Consider the following 22,394-nt stretch of genomic DNA (forward strand, 5'->3'; position numbering starts at 1 on the left):
CATGTGGTCTGTGACCGAAACTCCGTCATCCCAGGATCCGTGACACTCTTGCAGTTCTGATACCGCTGGGTGCTGTTAGCAGAACCATGTTGGCCCAGGCCTGGGGTTCTGGGTGCCTGCCTTGCAGGGCCTCGGAACACCCCCAGCTCACCACGGGGAGCCCGTCCCTCCCTCCTGCCTAGCCAGCCCAGCTTGCGCAGGAGGTGTGTCCCTTGGTCTCCAGCTTGCGGCAAACTGCACTAAATGCCTGGCACCCACTTGCCTAACTTTCGCCAACCTCAGGGTATGTCATGCTGGGTGAAACACTGTCTTGTCAGCTCGGGCGGCCGTAACAAAGCGCCATAGACTGAGTGGCTCAAATAGCAGACATGTATTTCTCCCACTTCTGGAGGCTGGAAGTTCAAAATCAAGACGCTTACTGGTTGGGTTCTCTTCCTGGCTTGCAGATGGCCGCCTTCTCTTCTGGGGTGTCCTCCTCTTCTTATAAGGGCACCAATCCCATCACGGGGGCTCTACCCCCATGCCCTCAGCACCTCCCAAAGTCCTCACCTCCTCACACCATCACATTGGGGGTTAGGCCTTCAACATATGGATTTGGGGGGACAGAAACGTTCAATCCAAAACAAACACATCACAGTGTGGCGTCCAACTGACTAGGGGGGACCTGGCTCCATACTTACTTGCTTTTCTGCTCTGTGCCTTGCTTTCCTCACTCCTTCCTCACAGGTGTCAGACCTGCCTGGGGGCCTTCAGACCCCCCCCACCTGCTCATGCCCCGACCCCTCGGTCCTTCATAGATGTCACGTCCCATAAGTCACTTACAGACCTGATCTTTTCCTGATTGACTGCTTGCTGAAGGACTCACACCGACAGAGCAACTATTACTACCTCTCTCAACTTTTGAACAGGTTTAGCTGCCTACAAATGAAAGTGGGTGCTTATTTCTGGCTATGCTGGATGAACCTTTGTGGAAATAGCATCCCAAGCGAGCAAAGTAATGCTAATGAAGTTACTGACGTGTCACACTGAAAAGGTGTTTTTCTCCATGTTTTTATAATCATTTTAAAGTGGCTCATTTTCTCATCAGATTTAAATCAGATTCTATAGTCTGTATGCTTGTTAATTCCTTCTCATAAGCACATGGGTTCATTTCAAGTATGTAGAAAGGCAAATTTATCAACCTTCCTAATGAAAACAAAAAAGATAGGTAACCACTGTGCTGTTGACCAACAGAAGCCTATTTGCATTAAAAAATCCTTAGAACTTCATAATAGCACAGGATTGAAACATACATTGAATGGGTAACGGCGCCATAATTTAATCAATGTGCTATTATCGTAAAGGTACCTGTAAACTGCTACCCCACTATGACCAACCTAAAGGAATGAAAAATGACCAGCGGAGGTGGAAATTATTATTTCTACCTGATAGCGATCCAGTCCTTTTCAGTGATACTTTTTACATTAAATATTAATTCCAGCACCCAAGACTTCTCTGCCATTTATATTGTTTCCAGAAGAAACGTGAAACCGTAGCCACAATGCTTGGCTTCCGCTGGACTGGAGACTTCCCTTGGCTCTAGCCTAAGCCCCGTCTGGCATTACTAACCTGTATTCATCCACGCCTTATTACAGGAAACAGGATACACCCTGGCCGGTGGCCACCCAGCCGTGTCACTCATCTGCTGTCCTGTATGCCCAGCAGTAACCTTTGTATTGTGTCCCCAACTATATCAGTTTCCCGGGCCGATTCCTTTGGGGAAGTCCTGTTGCTTGTGGATAGAGTATACAGTTCCGTGTGCACTTGTTCAGCCTTTGGGTGTTCAATAAACAGCTTTGATTTCCTTGTGTTTAGATGGTACCACTGTGCACGGACTTAAGAATGATGGCGTTAGCATTTTCTACAGACAGGACACCTAATGCATGGTTTCCATGGATCTGTGATAGCTGTAGGAATTGATGGAAACATGTGTCAGGACATGGTGGAAATGTAAATGGGAGAACACAGGCCACAGAGCCAGTGATGTGTGTCTCAGGCTCCTCCCGAGGGCAGCGTAGATTCTTCCACTCATGGCCCAGAATTGGACACTCCTGGGCCTCCTGTGGAACACACAGTTCTGCCCAAAGCAGTGCTTTGCATGTAGTGGATGCTGAATTGACGCTGGCTTGGGTTGTATTAACAGGACAGGACCTTCAATAAAAGCCAGCTCCAGAAATAAAATTACCCACGGGACACACCTTAGGAAAGAAAACCATGGTTGGGCTCATTGATCACAAACAATCGATTTAAAATGGGGGTAAATTGGTTCATTTCTAGCCCGTGAAACTGAAGATAAATGTATATCAACAGCGAATATCATCTGAACCATATGAAACTGCCGCTTTCATAGACTGAAAAATAGTGAGTCCCGGCAATTTCATGTGGTCCAACCTAACAGCATGAAAAACAGTGTTGGGGTGGGGGGTAGAATTTGAGTAAGTGAGCTGAACTGAAAGTTAATCATTCACCACATTTTAAGCAGATTATAAGAATTCTACCTAAAGAACATCTGTGGAGAATCCTTCTGAAAGCAAAGCACCTTTTTAAGTGTTTTGAGTAAAAAGCCCATAATTTAACCTATTTTTGTCAACCTGAACTTTTATATTCCATGTCCCGATTAATGTGGAATCGCCCATGTATGTAAAAGAAGTTGTTTTCATGCTACGATAGTGTTAAAAGTAATACATAAAAAAAGTGTAATCTAAAACAAATAGCATTTAGTTCACAAATATGTTTCACTTATAGAAAGTGGCAAGTGTGTCTCAAATTTCCAACAAGGTTATAGAGATGACTGTGAAAGCGGCATTCGTGTGTGGTGTGAAGACCCCACTGGGCCACTGGAGTTAGGCAGGCCTGGCTGGCCAACCAAGCGCCCCTAGAAACTCACCCAGCCCTCGGTGTGTGTAAAACGGGGCCACCATACCAGCCCACAGCGGCAATTTCGATCGTGTACAGAAAGCATCTGGCATTGGGAGTGCTCAGTAAATATTAGCTCTTATTGGGAAGAAGATGCAGTTTTTGAGAGAAGATTACATTTTTTAAAGCCAAATCTGGAACTGACGTAGCTTTAAAAGGGATTAATTCAGCCCACACTACATACCAGTGTGTCTGTCCTCCTCTTCCAAGCAGGAGACAGTGCAGGCGTCCATCCTTTTGTGGGTAGAGCCAGAGTGGCAGGTCTCAGACAGGTTAAACGTGAAAGAAACCAAAATTTACAAGTGTGATAAGAGCCCCCAATTCCTCCCCCTCCCCCAGCCTGGACCATGAGAGTGAATTCCCCACCTGACCGTGTCCGTCCGTCTCTCTGTCCAGCTCAGCTGGCCGCTGACAGCCGGGACGCCAGTGCCTGTGCAGTCGGTCGGCTGTGACAGCTCCAAACTGCTTTCTCCACGGGACAGGGAGCCCCCTCTGTCCTGGGCAGCCTGTGGGGGTGCTGGATTGGGAACAATATGAGTCCTCTCTCTTTGCAAAAACAATGTGGGAAAAGGGCTACAGCAGTCACCCCTAGCCCACATGGAGGTTTGTTGCCAGCATAATAATGGTACCAGTTCAGGGGAAAGAAGCGGCAGAGATGAGTCATCCAGTCTTTTTTAACCTTGTGTATATATTTTTAATCTCGAGATAAAAATCGCCTTATTTTTCTTTAATTGGAAAACCAGAAAACACTAGATTTGTTTTCTCCCCACTGCCCTCGTAAAATAACTATTATCACCATAAAATGTAGCTGGAATTCTTTGCACTATGGAGGCCTAAATGGATTCGAGGCCTCCATGCAATAAGGTAATTGACCCCACCAGTGAGTCTGCAGTGACCCGACGTGGACACAAACCTACGAGTGAAAGATGCACTTTTGATGACTGCTTCTTCCTCAGGACAGCGGTGGCCCTTAGAAGGCAGACTACACACGGCCTGACAGCTCGGGCGCCTCCATCCCCTCCGCCGGGGCCCCTCTCCCTGCACACATGGCAAGCCTTGGCCAGTGCTGGGCAGCGGGCATGTGCTTCTTTGGATGGAGAGCTCAGCAAGAACTTTGCTGCCCGGCAGAAGGCTGGCGGCCCCAGGCAGGACACCGGGTCTGGGGGCCTGGTCCCCTCTAGCTCCCTCATTACCTCCTGTACGCACAGAGCTGACACAGGTCCATATGAAGACACGCATACACAGACCCAGACACGGACACACACACACACACACACACACACACACATATAATTTTGTTTAATTCTTCCAAAACCCAGTATTATTGTCATTTCCTATTTTATAAATGAGGAATGTGAAGCTTTGCAAAGCTACGAGATATGCTTCAAATCACCCAGCTGGTAAATGGAGTTGCTGGGGATGAAACCTCAGTCCATCCGACTGCTCTGTCTCAAGTTCAGCACTCGGCCAAACGTTGTCAGAGCGAAGGGGACAGGAATGACGAAGTAACTGGATGCTTCCAACACGTGTCCTAGGGTCATAACTCCAGCTAAGGTAAAAATAATGGCTCTACTTTATGTGCCAAAATACTGGATGACTCTTAGGGGAGACAGGTGCTGGTGGAAAGGCTGGTTACTGCCTGAACTAGGAAGAGGCAGAGGGCAAGGTAACTGTTCCCTTGAAGTGCAAGGGACCAGGGGTTTCTGCATGAAGGAATAGAGGGGTGGTCTCCTAGGAGGGGCAGGAGGATGAGCCCAGGGGGGAGCCCAGGTCCAGCAGACGCGGGAGCTGAGGGTGTGTGAGGGGCTCTTTACGATGGAATGTGGGATCCAGTGGGCAGAGCGACACGCGCTGGGAGAGAAGGCAGTGACAGGAGGAGGCAGGAGGAGAGAGCAGCCAGTGAGAGAAGGAGGGACCGGAGTGAATGTCATCTTCTCAGGCGAAGTGGAATGGACGTCAAAGCACTTGCTGGTCCCATGCCACTCGATGTGGGGTCCACTGGCCAGTGCCCATCTGCAAACTGATGGCTGTTGATGGTGCCCTGGGAGAGACCCTGAGGGGACAGAGCCGTGAGAGGTGCGCATAGCAAGAAGACACTACCAATCTCCATGGACCAACCTTTCTTGTATTTTACAAAAATATTGATGCACGACGTTAGAAATGTCTGTAAAAGGATTCTGCGCCCCGGGCAGCTTCAGAAGCACTGGTCTACACTGCCTTGAGTGTTACAGTGTGTTTGCTCTAAGTTTCCCATCTGGTTCGATCAAGGCCATTTTATCCCAACAGTCAGCTTTCCTAATCTCCCCTATAGTCTTAAACAACAGCCAAAATGAAATGGGAGAGCTGACACTGCCCGCTTTTTCAACAAGATTCCTTTATAGAAAGGAAACAAAGTTTTTCCAGTGAAAAAGATTTTCTTTGCAGACTTTGTTCCTTGTTTTAGGATAACCACAAATTTTAAGAGTCATTGAACTTGGTCTAGACAGATTTCGGTAGTGGCCAAGGGAACTGGATCCCTGTTAATCCAAGGAATGTGTTCTTCATTTTCATTTCCATTTGTTACTACAGCTCTTTCATTGCAGATAAACGTCTTTGACAGCTCTCTGGGGTGTAAAGCATTTCTCTCTTCGCTGGTGGGTTAGCCAGGGGAGACAGTGTTTGTACGCACCCTCCAAGCACACCACATTCAGGCACACAGTGGCTCAAAAGAAGGAAAAGGCTTCTTGGGGCCTTAACCATAGCTGGCCTTGCAAGCACAGCCCTGGCTTAGCTCTCGGGGCCAGGCCAGCAGCATCCACCGTCCCACCAGGGCCGGGCCCTGCAGCCGTGGCTGCAGACACTGCACAAGCTCCTGACCGCCTCTTCCTGTCACACATGAGCTCCTTCTGCAACTTGCTGCCCTGGTCACCAGGCAATCAGTTCCTCAGGTAAAAGATCAGTTGTCAAACCCAAGAAACTGATTTTCCACCTGGCAGCCAGAGCCAGCTGTTTGAAAAGCAAATCTGATGGCGTCACCCACCGTGACCTGACCTGACCTCTCCCAAGCCCACTCGGCCAGCTTCCCTTTAGTGCCCCGCCCCCAAGGCCTTGAAGATAAGGAGAAAAACCCGAGTAGAGAGACCTTCCGGGCCCTGCTGGGGCTGTCGCCTCTCCAAGGCAGGGCACAGCATGCAGCCTTTCTGTTCCTTCGGATGGCAGCCTTGTCTTCCTCCCTCAGCTGGGGGTACCTACTAGCCCTCCTGGCATTCGTCACATCTGTGGGTTTAGCGTTATTTGTGTGTGTTTGATTAAGGTCTGGTCCTCCAGCAGACCAGCGCTCAGGGCAGAGGCCACCGGGTTTCCATGGAGACGCTCCCTCCAGGGTCCCGCAGAGCCCCTCCCTCGTAGCTGGGGTCCTCTGCGAGGGAGGGTTGAAAGCAGACACACTTGAACGTGAAATCCAAACGCATTTCAGGCTTGGGCTGTTGTGGACAGTCCTGGAGGGCCATGATGTCATGCGCTGGATCTCGGCCAAGGCAGTGACAGAGCCCCGTCCGCCCCCCACCCCACGTGCCAGTCGCCACCTCTTGCGGAGTAATTCCTGCGAAGTTGTACTAGTTTGGTTCTCTGTGCAAAATAACACCACCCACAGCCCCACCCCACCTCCTCAAGAAAAAGAGAAAAAAAAGCAACAACTGGTCGTGTTGGTGCCAAGTAAGAACAAGGGGAGTCGTGGAATGTATCTTAGCGGCGGATTCATGAATTTGAAGGTTACTAATAGCTGACATCCCAGGACGCCTGATGGGCTGGCGCTCCGTGCTGGTGCTTGGATGTGTTTTCTCTCTGAATCTTCTCACCGGATCTATTTTTATCCTCCTGTTACAGATGAAGACAGGGAGACTCAGAGGTGTGCAGTGATTTACCCAAGGTCACACGAGGGTACCCAAGGTTACCCAGCAATGGCAGAGACCTGCACGCTCTCGCCTCTCAGACGCATCCTTAGCAGATATCAGCGGAGTTCCGGACTCACAAATAACTACTGTCTGTTCATAGAGGCACAGTGGTCCCTTAGCCTCGTACTTTGGGTTTGAGTTAAGATTTCAGTGAAAATAGCTAATAGCCCACCTTTAGTTCTTTTTCCCCTTTCTATGATGTGTTGCATTTTGACCCATTTCTAAACTATGGATTGATCATCCGTCTCTCTCCCGGGTTCATGAACATTCAGGGGCTCTCTCTGCTTCCAAGAATGCAGCAAGCCAGGTAGCCTGGCTCCCGAGGCCCCGTGAGCCGGCATCCCCGCTCATCTCCCCCTGCGACCCTCAGCTATGACTCCTAAGCCGCTTGCAAGGCAGGGATGCACCGGCTTCCTTGCCCTGATCCTCCCGTGGGGAACTCCTATTCAGCCTCAAAGCCAGGTCAAGCTGAGGGACACTCGTGGAGAGGATGGCAATGACCATGACTGTTATGTTTAAATTATTCTAAATACTAAGTTCCATAATCCTCAGCTAAGTCTGGGAGGAAAGATTAATTGGAAGAGGTCTCGGCCTTGGGTAAACATGTGATTGGTAAGGTTTTCAACAGTAGATTGAAGTTCAATTTCAAATTCAGAGAGAACATTTCATGTCACCTTGAGTGGGCCTTTTTCTCAACAACTCTAAATATTCCAGAAGGCCTTTGCAGCAGCTTTCTCAAAGTGTAAGGAACTCTATGTTGTGTGTCATCTCTTGGTGTTTAATTATAAGGACGGGAATTTGCAGCCCCAATTAATCAGTAATTAGATAGCGCTGTATCAAAAGAAATTAAACAAACAAACAAATAAAAAACTGAAAAGAAACGCCCACATCTCCGCACAAGGCTCTATGATCTGGTAATGTTTCAGACCGCACAATAAAAGTAGTCTGAGAAATACAGGTTAGCGGGGTCGTAGTCCTTTGATTTCTACTGTTGTGTAGTCGCTGCCAGTGCCCACCAATGTCCGTGGGAAACCTAAAGGTAACCCAAACACGAATGACGCTAATATTTGTCCCTCTCTTCACTCTTCGCCAGAGTCTACTCTATGACAATAATTACACTGAAATGTCGGGGCAGACTTCGGCAATGGAAAAAACAAAAATCAGAACGCATGTTTTATGATACATTCTCTAGTGATCGTCATGTTTTAAAAAGACACACAACTCAGCTTTTGCGTGAATTTTGATTAGACCACAAACGTTAGGTGTGAAAAGTCAAAAAAGATACCAAGCAGACCAAGGCAGAGAAAAGAAGAAAGCAAGGTGTAGAAGCGGAGAAAGCGGGCTCAGCAGAGAGGGCAGGACTCTTCTCTCTGCCGATGGTGCCATGTCCCTGCGCCGGGCTCCTTATTCTGCTTCTTAAACCTTCTGTTAATTAGATACAAAGAGAAGACGAACAGTTGGGGAGAGCAGTCAGCAGCTGCTGCAGGGCAGTCTTGGGAGAGATGGCAGGGTGGCCTGCTCCCATGCCCCACACTGGCGTGGGGCGACCCTGACAGCAAGGCTGGGGGCGGGGGGCAACCAGCCAGAGGAGCTCCAGGGTCTATGCAGCAGTCTACACAGCAAGCCATTCTCCTTCTAGGCCCCCGAGTTACTCCTTCCCCGTGTGACATGACTGCCTGGGGAGATGGAACCACAGCGCTCAAAGTGGCCTGGAGGAGTGTTAGTTCTCCATGGCACTGTTGCAAGGGCTTCATTTCTGTAGGAAACTGGCACCGCTTTTACTCCCAAGTACAAAGACCTGGCAAATGTTGCCTGTTGTCAAGTCTTCTAATGGTATGCCAAATGACTGAGCAGTTGTTTTTCCCCTAGCGTGTGAGATTGTCTTGAACACTTCTGCAGAGTGAATCTCACTGTGTACTCTTAAGCTTGTTTTCTAGAAGTGTGTTTAATAGCCAGTCTCTGAAAAAAAAAAAAAATGTGTCTTTCAATGGAACAGTTTTCCAAGAAAGAGTATAAGATGCTTTGAGAAGAACTACTACAGAAGGAAATTCCAAAGAGTCCCATCTTTTGGTACCTTGGATTGGAAGAGTAGGGTTTGCTTAGTAATTTAACGTCCCAGTGGACGCTGGAGGGCCAAACGGCAAACATTTTTATGACTTCATGCTGAAATTAATTGAGCAGCCCCCTCCAGTGTGGAACAACTTGATTCTTCTCTAATTCAGGAATCTCCTGCACCGCCGTATCGAGAAGCAGTGCTATCAACTTTCTCTCCCCATGACTTCACTGCTTTCGCAAATTTTGCAGCACACCTGTGAATGAGAGCCACATTTGTCAACCTGACAATTCGTTTGTCACTGTGGCTCAGTCATCCTCTGTTGTGCTTCTTCAGCTGTTCCCCAGTTCGAAATGTTCATCGCTCAGGAGGTGGTGCAGCTTCTCTGACGTCCGTGTACTGCATATTCCTTTGCTTGTCTTTATTAACTTCGCCAGTGAAATAAGCGTAAACAGTGTTCTCCTCCCTGGCCTCCCTGTTCCATTCTCCCTCCCCTACAATCCATTCTCCAGATAGCAACTCAGGTAATTATTTTTAAAATATGAGTCCGATTACATCACTAGGCCTGCTGATGTCCTTCCGGTGACCTCCCGTTTGCTTACAATAAAATTGGAACACCTCCTAGGGCCACAGGACCCCACGCGACCACCACTGCTCCCTTCTCTCCTCTCCTCATCGGGTCCGCCTTCAGATCCCAGGCCTTGTTCCTGCCACCTCGCCTGTACCCAGCTGTCCTTTCTGCTTGGACTGGTTCCCCACCTCCTGGGGCTGCCTCCTCCTCCGCTTCACACTGTCACCTCCTCAGCAAAGCTGGTTCTGACATCTCAGTGCGGCTGCCCAGTCCCTGACATGTCAGCCCGTGGATGCCCTTCATAGCCTTGTCACTGTCAGAAATTCCTCTGTTCCTTTGGGTTTGTTTCCTGAGAACTGTGTTTCTCCCCACCAGCCTTGTCTGTTGCTCTGCATGCATCCCCCACTCCCAGAACAGTGTCTGAGATGCTCTCACTAAACACTCGTTAGGTGAATGACCAGCGACTGAATGCTTCTCTCCCTAATACTGTAGAGTCTGGACTGGATCCCTTAATCTCTGGACTTGGGCTTCCTTAGCTCTGCGATGAAGCTAACAAAACCTTGGATTCTCAAGGGGATGCGTTCAAAGAGTAAACGGGTAGCGTGTGGTACGTGGTGTGGCCCACAGTCTATGCAGAGTGAACACAGCTCACAGTGTCCCTCCCTGTTTCCCAGGAAATCCTCCGAGGAGCTGGACATGGACAAGGTGACAGCGGCAATGGTACTCACCAGCTTGTCCACCAGCCCTTTGGTGCGGAGCCCTCCTGTGCGGCCAAATGGTAAGTGGGGTCCAGGGCTTAGGGAGGGGCTCCTGGACAGCTAGAGCACAGCCTCCCTTTGAAGAACCTCATTGCTCTCCAATGTATGATTAGCCCTCACCATAAACAGCAAGCAAGGGGAAATGTGGACGAAATGGAGACCTCAGAGCCGTCACTTCCTCCTCATCTTCCTAGAGACCCCACTGCACCTCATCCATCCGTCCCTCCATCCATCCACCCACCCACCCATCCATCCATCCATCCATCATGTTCCATCCATCCATCCCTCCATCCGTCCATCCACCCATCCACCCATCCATCCATCCATCATCCATCCATCCATCCATCTATCCATCATCCATCATCTACCCATCCATCCACCCATCCATCCATCATCCTTCCATCCATCCATCCATCCATCCATCCATCCATCATCCATCCACCTATCCATCTATCCATCATACATCATCTACCCATCCATCCACCCATCCATCCATCCATCCATCCACCCATCCATCCATCATCCTTCCATCCATCCATCCATCCATCCATCCATCCATCCCATGCACAGTAACTGAGCTCCATCACCTTTCCAGAACATGTATTTGCATGCTTGTATTCCTTTTCCCCTAGGTAAATGAAGATTGGTCTAATAAAGTTACTTTCCCCGGCATTTTCCCTGTTCAATCAGAGAGGTAGTTAGATTAAACAACTCTAAAGATTAAGCATTTTGAAAAAGCGTTATCCCAGACTCCTTAATCAAATAGAATCATTTAGCCCATTCATTCAGTATATGCTTAGGAGGTGCTATGCTAGATGGTTTGAATATACCACTGGAAACAATGTCCATACTCACACAGAGTGTTCAATCTCTTGGACGAAAAAAAAAAGGACTCTCAATCATAGCCACGCTAATCAATAGCATTTACTTTGTTCAAAGCACTTACTGTGTGCAAAGCACTGGGTCTGCTTTAGCTCATGTAATTCTCACAACTCTATGAAATGTTATTACGACTGCTTTACAGATGGGTAAACTGAGGCACATGGGAATTAGTTGGCGTGTAAGTAGCAGAGCTGACATTCTCTTGAATATCCTTCGGATTCCAGATCTGCTGTCTTAGTCCTGATATAGTACGGACTCATATAATTCAGCATGGTAAACCAGGAAGGCAGCAGGAGATGGAGTGGGAGAGCCTGGCAGGAAATCTAGCAAGAGGGGCCCTGTAGGCCTGGTATCCGTTTGGACATTAATATGAGGCTGCAGGAGAGCGAGTCAGTGACTTTGAAAATCACTGGAAATTTACGACTGGGTTTATAGAAAACAAAAACAAAAAGAAACTACAACAACAAAAAATCCCCAAACCATGAGGGAGCCATGGCGGTCACAGAGGGGACAAATAAGATACTTGAGAAATGTGAGAAAGGTAGAGTCCACAGGCCTTGGTGATGGACAAAGGATGAAGGAGAGGGGTGACACGGTGACCTCCAGGCAGCGGGTATGCTTCAGCAAAGAGGCCGTTCCCCAAGACAGGGAACAAGGCAGAGGGACGTACCTATTGGTGCATGTTTGGGGCATGTTTGGGGCAAGAGGTGAGGTCACTGAAGAAGATGATAGGTCCACTCTGAGACATGTTTCGTGGGCCATACCTGAGGCTCATTCAAGGGGCAGAGGCTGGTAGAGGTATGGGTGCAGCCTGGGAGCGAGGTGTGGGCTGATGACGCAGGATCGGAAGGCAGCGTTTTGAAGCCACGAGAGCAGATGAGATCACCCTGAGCGCTGTGTCAAGGGCGAGCGCGAGCAGAAGAGGGGGACGCAGGGGGTGGGGTTAGGCTCACCATTATGTAAGGGAGCAGCTGGGGGTGGGGGTAGGAACCCAGGAAGGGCCTCACGGGTGACTGGAGCAGTACAGGAGAATTAGGAGCGTGGTTTCCTGGAAGCCAAGAGCAAAGCAAGTTTCAAGGAGAGACAGCTGATGCTTCCGGAGCTCAAGCATGAGACAGACCGAGTTCTGCATCAAGAAGGTCACTGGAGGGAGTTTTGACGAGAGCATCTATGGCAAACCACCCGTGGGTGGGAGCCAGAATGCAGCTCACTGCAGTGTGATGCACTCAGACCACGGGATGAATCTTACCAGCGAGGGAAAACCTTCTCTCCAAAGCCAGCCTAGTCAGTTATAAGACTGAGCTGTGGTTTACACACAATTTGGTTGTAAGCCTAACGTGTCAAGCATCCAGTGAGTCTGCCCCAAAACGTACTCCACTCCAGCTGTAGGTGGGAAGAATGGCCGGAATGCCGGGAACTCAGATCAATATGGTAGATCAGTAGCGCCTACCGTCATGACCACCACAAGCCAGGTTAATGGCACCTCGGAACACAGAGCGGATAAAGGGCCCTTGAGACGATCCTGACCAGGCCTGTTGCATGGCCCGACCTCTCTTTCTCGGGGCATCTTTAACAGGCATCCTGACTTACCTTTCTCAGTGTGGCAACACCGCGAAAGAAAGATAGCAAAACGGGAGGCACCCCAGAACCAGTCCTCGGAAACAAGGAGTTGCAGAATTTCATGGCATCCTCAGAGGACAAATAGCATATGTTAATGCAGTCAGTATTCTTACCATGGCATTCTTTTTCAGTTGAGAACGTTTTTTCATGTTCCTTTCTCTTGAAAGGTTACAATCAAAATAAACCTTTTGCTTCTTCGATACAAATGTTTGCTAGCGTAAGTATAAAGAAAGTAATTCAATGTTCATTACGATTTGAAAAATAACTACCCGACTAGTAATCCCAAATTGTCTGCTATCTCATGTAGTCTGCAACAGGAAGCAAATTCATAAGAAGGGAAAGCAATTTGTGATGACGAAGACTTCTTTTTTTTTTTTTTCTTTTAGAAATAAAGACTCTCTCCAGATTATCATATATCAGTAGATTTTTGGAAAGTGTTGTGATCCTTTTCTGTGCCTCACTTGATTAGGATGTAGGTCTGCCTACGGAGGAGAGAGTCCAGCACTGTCTGGCTGTATGTTGGGCAAACACTTACTTGCTTACGATAAGGAGACACTGCTACCTAAAAATATTACAAATTGATTTTGACCGTTTTCTGAAAAATTCGTTTCTGGATCACATTGTCCTTCCGATTTAATAGTATTTTTTAAAGGAAACATCATTCCCAAGAAAGCAGACTGACTTTTGGCATTGACACGAAGCGATGGAACCACACTGAAATGATAGTTGCTTCTCCACATAAGTTCAGTTCCTCACACTTTTAACACGATTATGCCTCTCCTACCACGAACTTCTTTTATTGTGCAAGTGCACGCTGCGGTGTGTTCATAAGCCTCCCGAGCCTGCCAAGGCATTTGTCACACAAGGTAATACTACCTAAGCCCTTCCATTAGGCTTGTCTTGACGTCATAGTGTATTGAATGGGGCTTTCTTAGTTATAATAGACGACTCGGGTCTCTGAGTGCGTCCCTGTCGTGTAGACACAGGGAGTGAGATGCAGGTTGGTTTTGTTGATGCCCGAAAGGCATGATCCTGCAGAAATGACCGTTTGATTCTGTTAGAGCCTCCCTTGAATGAGGCGGGTAACTTCCTTCTGCTGTTTCAACTTCAGACTTCATTCCTCTACCTGAACTTTTTGTTCATCGTAAGCTGAGGAATAGGCTGGAAATCTATGAGTAGGTGAAGGCAGTCGAGACATTTTTCCATGAATGCTAGCCTACCCTGTGTCTTCACTTCATTACTAATTACACAGATGTTAACAGCATTTTTTAAATGAGGCATTTGGGGATTTATGTCCCCCTTGTACTTAGAATGTAGTTTTAATATATTCAAAAGGCACATACATGTGGAGGAGAAATTATCCAAAAAGAAAGTCAAATTGATAGAAAAGCTAATTAAGACTGAGACTCTTGCAAGGTACAGCGTATCTTCAGTGATTGCAAGAACTTCCCCAAAGTCCTTCTAACTGGGCAAAGACCTCTCGGTGTTAGCCATCATTTCGTGATTCCCCCACAAGTGGAAAGGTAGCATTCAACAGTTATCAGTAATTAGTACCAATAAATTCTTCTCTGATCTCAGCTTTGCTGGAGAGAGAGAAGGATGCTTACAGCACAGGGCTCGCACACACTGAAGGGGAGAAGCCCAGCTGCTGGCCAGGCTTGGGGGGGGGGGTCCCCGGCCCAATGCCAGTCACGTGACAAGTCATTTAGCTTCCTGTTGCCTCAGGGGCCCCATCTGTGACACGGGCCTGACAGTCCTTACGCAGAGACACAGATGTTGTGAGAATGCATGAGCTTGTGGGAATGAGCTCTGTGACATGGAAAACACTTATCAAACGGAATGCACTATTGTTTGGTATAAAAAGTCTGGCTTTAGGTAACTGTCCAGAAATTATTGTTTCTCTTAGATTCTTAAATCTTGGACTAACTTTTTCTGTAAATGTATTCTATTCCGAAGATCACAGACCTATGAGAAATTCCTCTTAAAAAGTTAAAGTGCGGGGGGAGGGGGGAAGAGGCGGAGAGAATCCCATAAATGATTTCCCTCTTAGAAATACAGATACGCTGCATCAAGTCAGCGCTCCCCCAACTCAGGGAGCAACGTCTTCTGGCTTTTTCTGTTTTCATCTAATCTCCACTATCATCCTAAGGAATGACGGTTGCACGAAACCGCACACGTCAGAAAACTGTTAGAAAAACCTGCTGTGATAAAAATAGCTAAATGTTGATAAACGATAATGCGACGTGGTTTCTTGGAGGTATAAACAGTGCAGCCCCAGCGGTTGCGCAATCCTGAGGGCTGCGGGTGACCCCCGCCCCGTCCCCCACCCCCAAGCCCGCCCCCGCTCCCCGCCCCATCCCCTCCCCGGCTCCAGGCCACCCTGACGCTGTGTCTCCTGGCTGCACAGAGGGCCTCAGCGGATCCTGGAAGGAGGGCGGCGCCCCTTCCAGCAGCTGCAGCAGCAGCGGCTACTGGAGCTGGAGCGCCCCCAGCGACCAGTCCAACCCGTCCACGCCGTCGCCGCCGCTGTCCGCCGACAGCTCCAAGCCCTTCCGCAGCCCCGCGCCGGACGACGGCATCGACGAGGCTGAGGCCGGCAACCTGCTCTTCGACGAGCCCATCCCCAGGAAGAGAAAGGTCAGCCTGCGCTCCGCGCCACGGTCACTGACGGCCCAGAGCAGGTTCAGGGTCACGACTAGAGGCAATAACCCACGGAGACGTTGCCAAGTGTGTCTCGCAGGCACGCGTGCTCCACCCCACCCGCTGCTTGAAAGTTGGGGCGCTGGTGTCAGCGTGAGCATAGGTGGCCCCGCGTTCACGAGGGGTGGAAGTTACAAAAGTGGACCTCAGGCTTGATTTGGTACCTAACACTCTTCCTGGGACTCAATTTTTAAAATGAGTATCCTTTCCCCTTTTCTGCTTTGATAAGTGTGTTGAAAGGATACTTTTGCATCTTGGTTGTATGAAACCGATGTGAAACATATGTGAAAGCTGACATATAGATATATGCACGTACTGCCATACCAAAAATTGCATATTTGCTAAATTTAAAATGAAAAAGGAGGGGCAGCCAGCCGGTTAGCTCAGTTGGTTAGAGCGCGGTGCTCTTAACAAGGTTGCTGGTTGGATCCCCACATGGGCCACTGTGAGCTGCACCCTCCACAACTAGATTGAAACAACTACTTGACTTGGAGCTGATGGGTCCTGGAAAAACACATTCAAAATAAAAGTGTTTTAAAAAAATGAAAAAGGAGAGCTAATGAATTGATGACACGTTTATCTAGTCCTCACAGTTGTCCTGTGTGGTAAGTATTATTTTCCCATCTGGATAGGAAGCGATGGAGCGTCAGGGAGATTAGATGTTGAACTTGCCCTTGCAGGTCTGAAAGGGCCAGAGCCCCGCTAAAACCCAGGTGGGCCCCAGCCTAAAGCTCATACTCTTTCCATGCTCTTCATGTATGTTTAACGTAGCATATTCACTGACTTTTTCAAAAGCATCCCTATTTTGTAGACTAAAGCAAACTACTGCTATATCTAGAAAACATGTTGACTTTGTTTTTAATTGCCGTGTCAATGTAAAACTGTTGCTTTCTATATGGGTCTTTTAAGTTGTTACCGGTAGCTTCGTTATTGAAAACTATTTGCAAACAAAAATCCAAAGCAAAACCCCGAGGACCTGAATGCACCCTTTTCCCCCCAATTTATTTCAAAAACCAAGAGGTGGCATTGATCCAACACCATCCCTCCCTGCGTCTCTCAGCATCACTCAGCGTGCAAAGAAGTGGAGGTTGCACGGGCACTCTCTCTGCCCAGAGAACAGCGGAGAATGGGGTCTCCCGTTCGTCCCAGGGCAGCGAATGAAGATTGCTATGTCACACACCAGTCCGTCAGGCGGGGGGCTGGACTTGTTCTGGTGTCCTGGGGGTCCCTAGGGACACTGGGTCTTCACTTGACTAGTGAGAAAGAGAGACTGGCACTTGTGAGAATCCTCAGGCAGGATAGCCACGTGGGCCGGAAGTGTCCTGTTGCTTCAGGCTGCAGACTTTCTCTCTGGGGCCATCTGATTGTGTGGCCTTGTTTGTCATCAGGCGTGGCCCAGCGCTGTGGCGAGGACTCACGTCACATGCCTGTGAGGTGCCCTCCTGAAAGCAATTTAATGAGCTGTGACTAGGACAGAATACGGTGCATATTACACAATCAGGGTATTGTTCTTGATGCTTTTGTTTCTGTTGTACGCGCGTGTGTGTGCTGTGCAAAAGGGGTCTCTTACTGTGGCTCATGATCAAAAAGTTTGGAAGCCTCTGTTCTGTGTCATGAAGAGACATCGTGGTACGTGGTGAATGAAGGAACCCTGATCAGAATCAAAAATTCTAAACTCCTTTGCTACCCTGAGAACTTAAATCATCTCACCTCTCAGATCATGAACTTTTTCATCTGTAACACAGGCAAACAGGTATTGCCAAACCTCTTTGGCACAATCATTAAGATTAAATGTGACCCTCAGTAGAAAGGGTTTCTAAGCCCAGACACCCCATGTGCTGTCATACCACTTTAGGACCCCTAAACAAAGGGGTCGTAACCCTCACCCCACCTCTTCCGTTAGCCCTGCCCCACTTACTACAGAAGAAGAGCGTGAGATGACAGACTTCGTCTCTTACTCCCAGGAGTGAGGAGGACACATTTGCTGATAAAAACTACATTTTTAGTTCCAGTTTACAAAATGCTTCTAAATGCAGCACTTCGTTTAATCATTGCAAAATTCCTTGGCACACCCATTTTGCAGAAGAGGCTCCCTGAGGTGATGTGAATTGCCCAAGATTGAGTAGCTTATGATGTGGCAGAGATGAGACCAGCTGAGCCGACATTGCAAAGAGCAAAGTCTTGAGGAACATTAATTCCAAGAAGCCTCATTTCCCTTTGCCCACAGAGGAGAGAAAATAATCAGTAGCAGCTCCAGCCAGCATCACGTGGCAGGGTGGGAGAGGGGCGCCCAGGGCTCAGGAAGCCGCAGAGGCAGAGAGGGACTGCGGCTGCCTGCAGGGGCCCACTTCCTGCACGAAGCACTCATCACTCTGAAGGAGACCTTCAGCCAAGGTGGGTGGGAATGCGAGAGCGGGAAATGAAAGGCTTTTTCTCCACTCTAGAGATCAGCCAGCCAACTGGGTCAAGCCCAGTTCTCGCAGAATTTTTCCTCTGGGATTTCAGACGGACGGAGGCTATTCCCTGCTCAGAGAAAAGTTTGGTGGTGTAAGCAGGACGCTGGGACTTCGGGGAAGGTGTAGTTCCCGCCATGACCACAAGGTGACGCAGTGACACCAGATACAGCCCCGCAGGAAGTCGGAGGAAAACAAACTACCGCCGGCCAACAGTTAACCATCAATCCTAGAAGACCTCTGGAACATCAAGACGTGCTGAAAACTCATGATTAATGTGCTTTTTTCCATCTCAGATTCCAGATTTGCCCATTCCTGAACAGGATAAAACCGCCGGGGCCCTGGAATTAGCACCGCAGCCCCAATACATATGGGACCGTCACCAAGTCACTTGACCCCTCTGCCTCAGTTTCCTCCCCTGTAAAATCTAGGTCATGATGGCACCGCACGGATGGGGGTACGTGAGGATTCTCTGAGCAGTTCATCCTGGAGCAGTTCATTTATTTTGCTTTCCTTTTTACCATGTGACAACTGACTGCATGGAAAAGTGGGTGTGGAGAAAAGGGGGTGCTTGCCTCCATCCTCCATCCTGACCCCACATTGACCATATCAGGACCCTCAGCTGTCTTGGGCTTGTTTCAGGTTAATGGGGAGACCAGCCCACGATCTGATGAGGGGTGAGAGCAGCAGTGACAGCAGGAAAAATCGGGGACGTGCGAGGAAACCCGGCTCCGGACTCCACATTTCGGAACATCAGCAGCAACTGAGAGGCAATCACAGAGCCCCAGCCTGCATCAGTGGGACGTTAACCACGAACCACTTTACCTGTGGTCTAGGGAGGGCCTCAGGTGAGAGGAAAAAGGGCCGTGTCAACAGAAGACGCCTCCGTGATGCTTGGTCAGTAGTAAACAACGAACCAATCACTTGTTCCGCTGCATTTCAGTCTTTCAGAACCAGAAAGCAGTGACTCACTCTGAACTGAATGCTCGGAAAAGGAAACAAGCCGGTGAAGCCCTCATGCACGAGTGTGTTGCCAATCTCTGCGCTGACCTCACGCCTAGCGCACCAATTCCCAGCGGAGTGATTCTGCAAGGACGGCTGCTCCAGCAAGAAGCCCATCTGTTAGGATGGCAGGGAGGGCGGAGCTAAGAAAGGCGGCTGGGTCACAGTGGGTGGGTGTCACGGTGATGCCACAGCTTTGCCAGCCACAGCAGGGGGCGGATTGGCCTCGGGGAGGGTCAGGGTAACAAGAGTGAGATCTAGGCAATTCAGTGAGCGCACCTTAGAATTATCTGTTGGCCAGGCCATAGATGGGACAGGGGCACTGCAGCTGAAGGATTTCAGCGGTCGCTGGCCCAGGCTCTGCCCTTCTACATCAGGACCGCCTGATGACGTCTAGAAACGACTCTGTCCCCAAAGATGAGAGGCTCTTTTAGAATCCACTGATGGAGAAGACACATCACGAGAAGGCATTTTTATTCATTTGGGATGCTTTTGTTGTTATAGGAGTCATTGAAAATCAGCTTTACTTGGGTGTTAATTCCCGCACAGTAAAATGAACCCATGTGAGGTGCACAGTTCAGTGAGTTTTGACTGGTTTGTGCCTGGTCACCAGTGCCCTCGTGCAGGCCAGCACCCCATGCCCTCTGCAGTCAGATGCCCCCACACCCCACAAACAGAGCCACTGAGCTGACGCCCTTCACGGCAGATCGGTTTCGCCTATCGGAGGACTTTATGTTCATACCCCATGAACGGTCCTCACTCATCGCTGGTGGGAATGTGAAACGGGGTGGCCTCTTCGGAAAACAGTTTGGCGGTTTCTTATAAAGCTAAATACACACTCACCATGTGGCCCAGCGCTGCCACTCCTAGATGTTTACCTAAGAGATAAGAAAACCTGTGTCCACAGAAAGGCTTGTAGACAAAAGTTCATAGCAGTTTCATTCACTATTGCCCCAAACTGGAAACAACCCAGATGTCTACAAACAGGCAAATGGATAAACAAACTGGCATATCCTTCAATGGACTAGTGCAGCACCATTAAGGGAACAAACCCACTGGCACAAGAAGTAGTGGGTGAAGCTCAAAATCACAGGCTGAGGTGAAGAAGCCAGACACAAGAGAACACATTCTGTATTATTCTGCTTACAAAATCCTTATTTTATTTATCACCACAGCATCTAGAAACACAGCATAGAGATGGGAGATGTTTAATCCGTGTATGGTATACACTTGAATTCACCCATCACTTTGCATTAATCTCACACGAATCACACACCCAAACTTTCATGTGGTTCGGTCTTTTGTTTCACAAATAAAGAAATAAAGCCCCAAAGAAAACGTGGATAAGGCTGCTCTCCCAATAAAGCAAAGAACTGGAACGCTGCCAGCTTTTAGGCAGTTACTGAGTTTTTAAATACATCTGTTCACTTCTCAGTCTTTTGGAACCTGCTGAGGGTCTGAGTGGACCTCTTGATCCTGAAAGGGTCATTGGAGCCTCTGCCGAGCAGTGTGGGTTCCTCCCACAGGAGGCGGGCTGAGGAAGCATGTGCAATGCAGCAGACTCACCTGCACAGGACAACTGGACAGTCCCCTTCCCTCAAGACCCCGGTCTTCTCTGGAGTGGGGGAGGCTTAGACATCTGAGCATCTGTCCCTCACAACACAGACGCACACGTCCACCCATGCCAATCGCCATATAAAACATACCCGAGGATCTTCTCAGAAAAGGCAACTTGGTATTAACCCCAGGCTGCTGTGTGGTCAACTGGACAGTCAAGTGGGTTCCTGGACCTTCTGGAATACAGCTTTATTGGGACTCACCTTCAGGCGACAGCCCCAAAGCCGCTGGTGTCAGACAGTCCAGAAGCTGTAGCCGAGGCGAAGACTGTCCTGACAGCTGTCTCCAACCCTCCCAGCCCACGGCACCAAAGCTGAGTGATCCCACAGAGCTTGCCGGAAGCTGCTGCGCACTCACCTTGGGCATGAGTCTGCACGTAACCGCCAGAGCAGCTTCAGCTCCCCCGGGGCTGGCGGTGAGTGTTAAATATGGCAGATGTGTGGAAACCCTCAGCACTGTCGTGGTTCCAAGTGACACAGTCCCCCACCCCCACCTTCAGCTTGTGAACTTCTGGTAGAGCGGCCGGGAGAAGCCAGGGCTGAGTCCCAGCTGGTCACCTCCAGGCCTGTTGGCTGTCACTGTGCCAGCAGCTGTGCTTGGTTGGGCTTCCTGGGGCCAGCAGGGGCCTATGGGGCAATTTGATCATTGCTCATTTAGCTATTCCTTCCTGTTTTCCTCCTCCCATGGCTGGCTTTCCTACAGTGTAACAGCAAGTAGCCCGGAGAAAAAGGATTCGTTTCTGGTGGATGTAGTTAGGGGACTTTGAAAAGTACATCACCCCCATTTAAGGGGCCTCATGGTTTGTCACAGGGGCATCAGCTATGCAGGGAGAAGAACTGGATTTCATTAAAGTTGAGATAATTCTGCTAGTGTACTTCTATTCTCCAAATGAGTCATGCGGGTATTGTAGGGCAACTTCTGCTTTTTATTAAATTTATTGTGGTAACAATGGTTAGTAAAATTGTATAGGTTTCAAGTGTACAATTCGGTACTACCTCATCCATCTATTGCATTATGGGCTCACCACCCACAGTCAAATCTCCTTCCATCACCATGCATTTGACCCCCTTTACCCTCGTCTACCATCCCCCTCCCCTCTAAAGAAATAACTTTTTAAAATTAAAAATAGGGTAATTTTTACATTTGGAAATCAATGCAAAAATAAGATACCCCTACCCAGTATTTCTTCCGTGCAACAATGCATTTTTATTTTTGTTACATATTCCCCTAAAAAAAATTATGTTGTTCATAGTCTTTTATAACCTACTTTCCCCCTGTATCAGTCAGGTCCTAGCAGGAAGTGAGTGGTGTCCTCAGGTGGGGTGACCAAGAAGGGGTTAACGAAGAGGCTCTTTACAAAGGTGTAGACGTGATTGAGGGGAGCAGAGGGGTGGTGTGGTATCCACAGGCTCACAACAGGGAATGGCCATCTCCACCCCAAAGCCTGAAGACACAAGTGAGGGGCGAGGGTTCCAGAACCCAGAGGATTACCCAAACTCTGGAAATACCAGCAGAACTGGTACTTTCAGGAAGAGAAATGCAGCTGCTGCCCACCTGTGGCCAGGCAGAGAGGAAGCTGAGGGAATCCATTGCCTCCTGTCAGTGCCTCCAGTGGTCAAACCCAACCTGAAACCAACGGGCAAGGGGTCCCATTGAAACGGGAATATCAAACCCAGGGCGCTAAGTAAATGGAAGGTATTTCTTAAGAGTAGAGCTTCATCGTTTGAAAAATGGACAGAAAGCACTTCTCCTGAAGATCTGTTCATTAACCCTGTGAAGTCATGATATGCTTTGAATAAAAATAAGGAGAAAATGGGACTACAGAAAGAAGATATTGCGAGGTTGCTTTTC

General features: G+C 48.8%; 1 protein-coding gene across 3 annotated transcripts in view; it reads left to right on the forward strand.

Annotated features, from left to right (window-relative positions):
• Positions 1-22,394, forward strand: part of ZNF704 (zinc finger protein 704) — a 131,378-nt gene that overhangs the window by 84,976 nt on the left and 24,008 nt on the right. For all 3 annotated transcript variants that reach the window (XR_016021666.1, XR_016021665.1, XM_019725454.3), the window contains exons 3-4: positions 10,186-10,289; positions 15,179-15,408. Coding sequence is in view for 1 of the 3 variants with exons in the window: in XM_019725454.3 (XP_019581013.2) it covers positions 10,186-10,289; positions 15,179-15,408 (334 nt within the window). In the remaining 2 variants the exon portion in view is untranslated. The remainder of the gene's footprint in view (positions 1-10,185; positions 10,290-15,178; positions 15,409-22,394) is intronic.

Source organism: Rhinolophus sinicus, chromosome 7 (assembly GCF_057876585.1).
Source record: "Rhinolophus sinicus isolate RSI-liver-muscle chromosome 7, RSI-T2T, whole genome shotgun sequence".
Taxonomy (NCBI): Eukaryota; Metazoa; Chordata; class Mammalia; order Chiroptera; family Rhinolophidae; genus Rhinolophus; species Rhinolophus sinicus.